This window comes from Cyprinodon variegatus, unplaced genomic scaffold, assembly GCF_000732505.1.
Source record: "Cyprinodon variegatus isolate N-32 unplaced genomic scaffold, C_variegatus-1.0 Scaffold34, whole genome shotgun sequence".
NCBI lineage: Eukaryota > Metazoa > Chordata > Actinopteri > Cyprinodontiformes > Cyprinodontidae > Cyprinodon > Cyprinodon variegatus.
This window is the reverse complement of record NW_015150487.1, coordinates 569,162-569,980: the sequence shown is the minus strand read 5'-3', so window position 1 is coordinate 569,980 and position 819 is coordinate 569,162. Positions and strand designations below refer to the sequence as shown.

General features: G+C 33.7%; 1 protein-coding gene across 1 annotated transcript in view; it reads right to left on the bottom strand.

Moving 5' to 3' along the window:
* Positions 1–544, bottom strand: part of LOC107103152 (cell division cycle-associated protein 7-like) — a 6,594-nt gene extending 6,050 nt beyond the window's left edge. Inside the window, exons 1-2 of the mRNA XM_015402701.1 lie at positions 479–544; positions 263–367 (exon numbers count right to left, since the gene is read on the bottom strand). Coding sequence (XP_015258187.1) covers positions 263–367; positions 479–490 — 117 coding nt within the window. The 5' untranslated portion in view covers positions 491–544. The remainder of the gene's footprint in view (positions 1–262; positions 368–478) is intronic.
* Between the last annotated feature and the right edge of the window lie 275 nt (positions 545–819).

The window sequence follows — 819 nt, the reverse complement described above, 5'->3', positions numbered from 1 at the left end:
ATTAAAGTCAAAATTCTGGGATTACAGTCAGACTTTTGAGAAAAAAAGTCAGACTTTTGAGAAAAAAAGTCAGACTTTTGAGAAAAAAGTCAGACTTTTGAGAAAAAAAGTCAGACTTTTGAGAAAAAAAGTCAGACTTTTGAGAAAAAAAGTCAGACTTCTGAGAAAAAAAGTCAGAATTCTATTATACTGAAATAAAATTAAAAAATCAGTTAATTTGTTTGTTTTTTTCCAGTGGCCCTAATCCTCTTCTGTAACATACCGTATCTGTGACCTCAGAGTCAGAAAAACCATCAAACGTCTCAGCACTGTCAGAGTCCTCTGCAAAGACCTCAGCTAAGTTCTTCATTTTAGCTTCATACGCCGCCTGTTTATAAACAATAAAAATAGCTTTTAAAAACATCAATATATGAATACCTGGTTATATTCAGTGGCCATTTAATGCGCAAAAAAACATATTTCATATATATTTCTGTACCTTTCCACTCATGACTCCACAGGTGAAAACTTTGCTAGGTTATGGAGCAGTTAAAGCCTGATTGGAAATCAGTCGCGCTTGCTTTAAGGTTTTGGACACACCGAGGGGGGCGGGGCTTTAGTTGTAGAGCGCACGCGATAATTTGGTTGTTTTTAATTTTACTTTTGTCGCTCCAACTTATAGAAGCAAATCGTTACCTTATTTAAAATGAAAAAGCATTTTCAGAAATGCTTTTTTCATTTTAAGAATATGGCTGCATTGTTTGTCTCATAAATGAAATTAGTAATCAATCATCATATTACCAACTGAGGTAAACCAGTCAATAAGTGGGATAAATATTT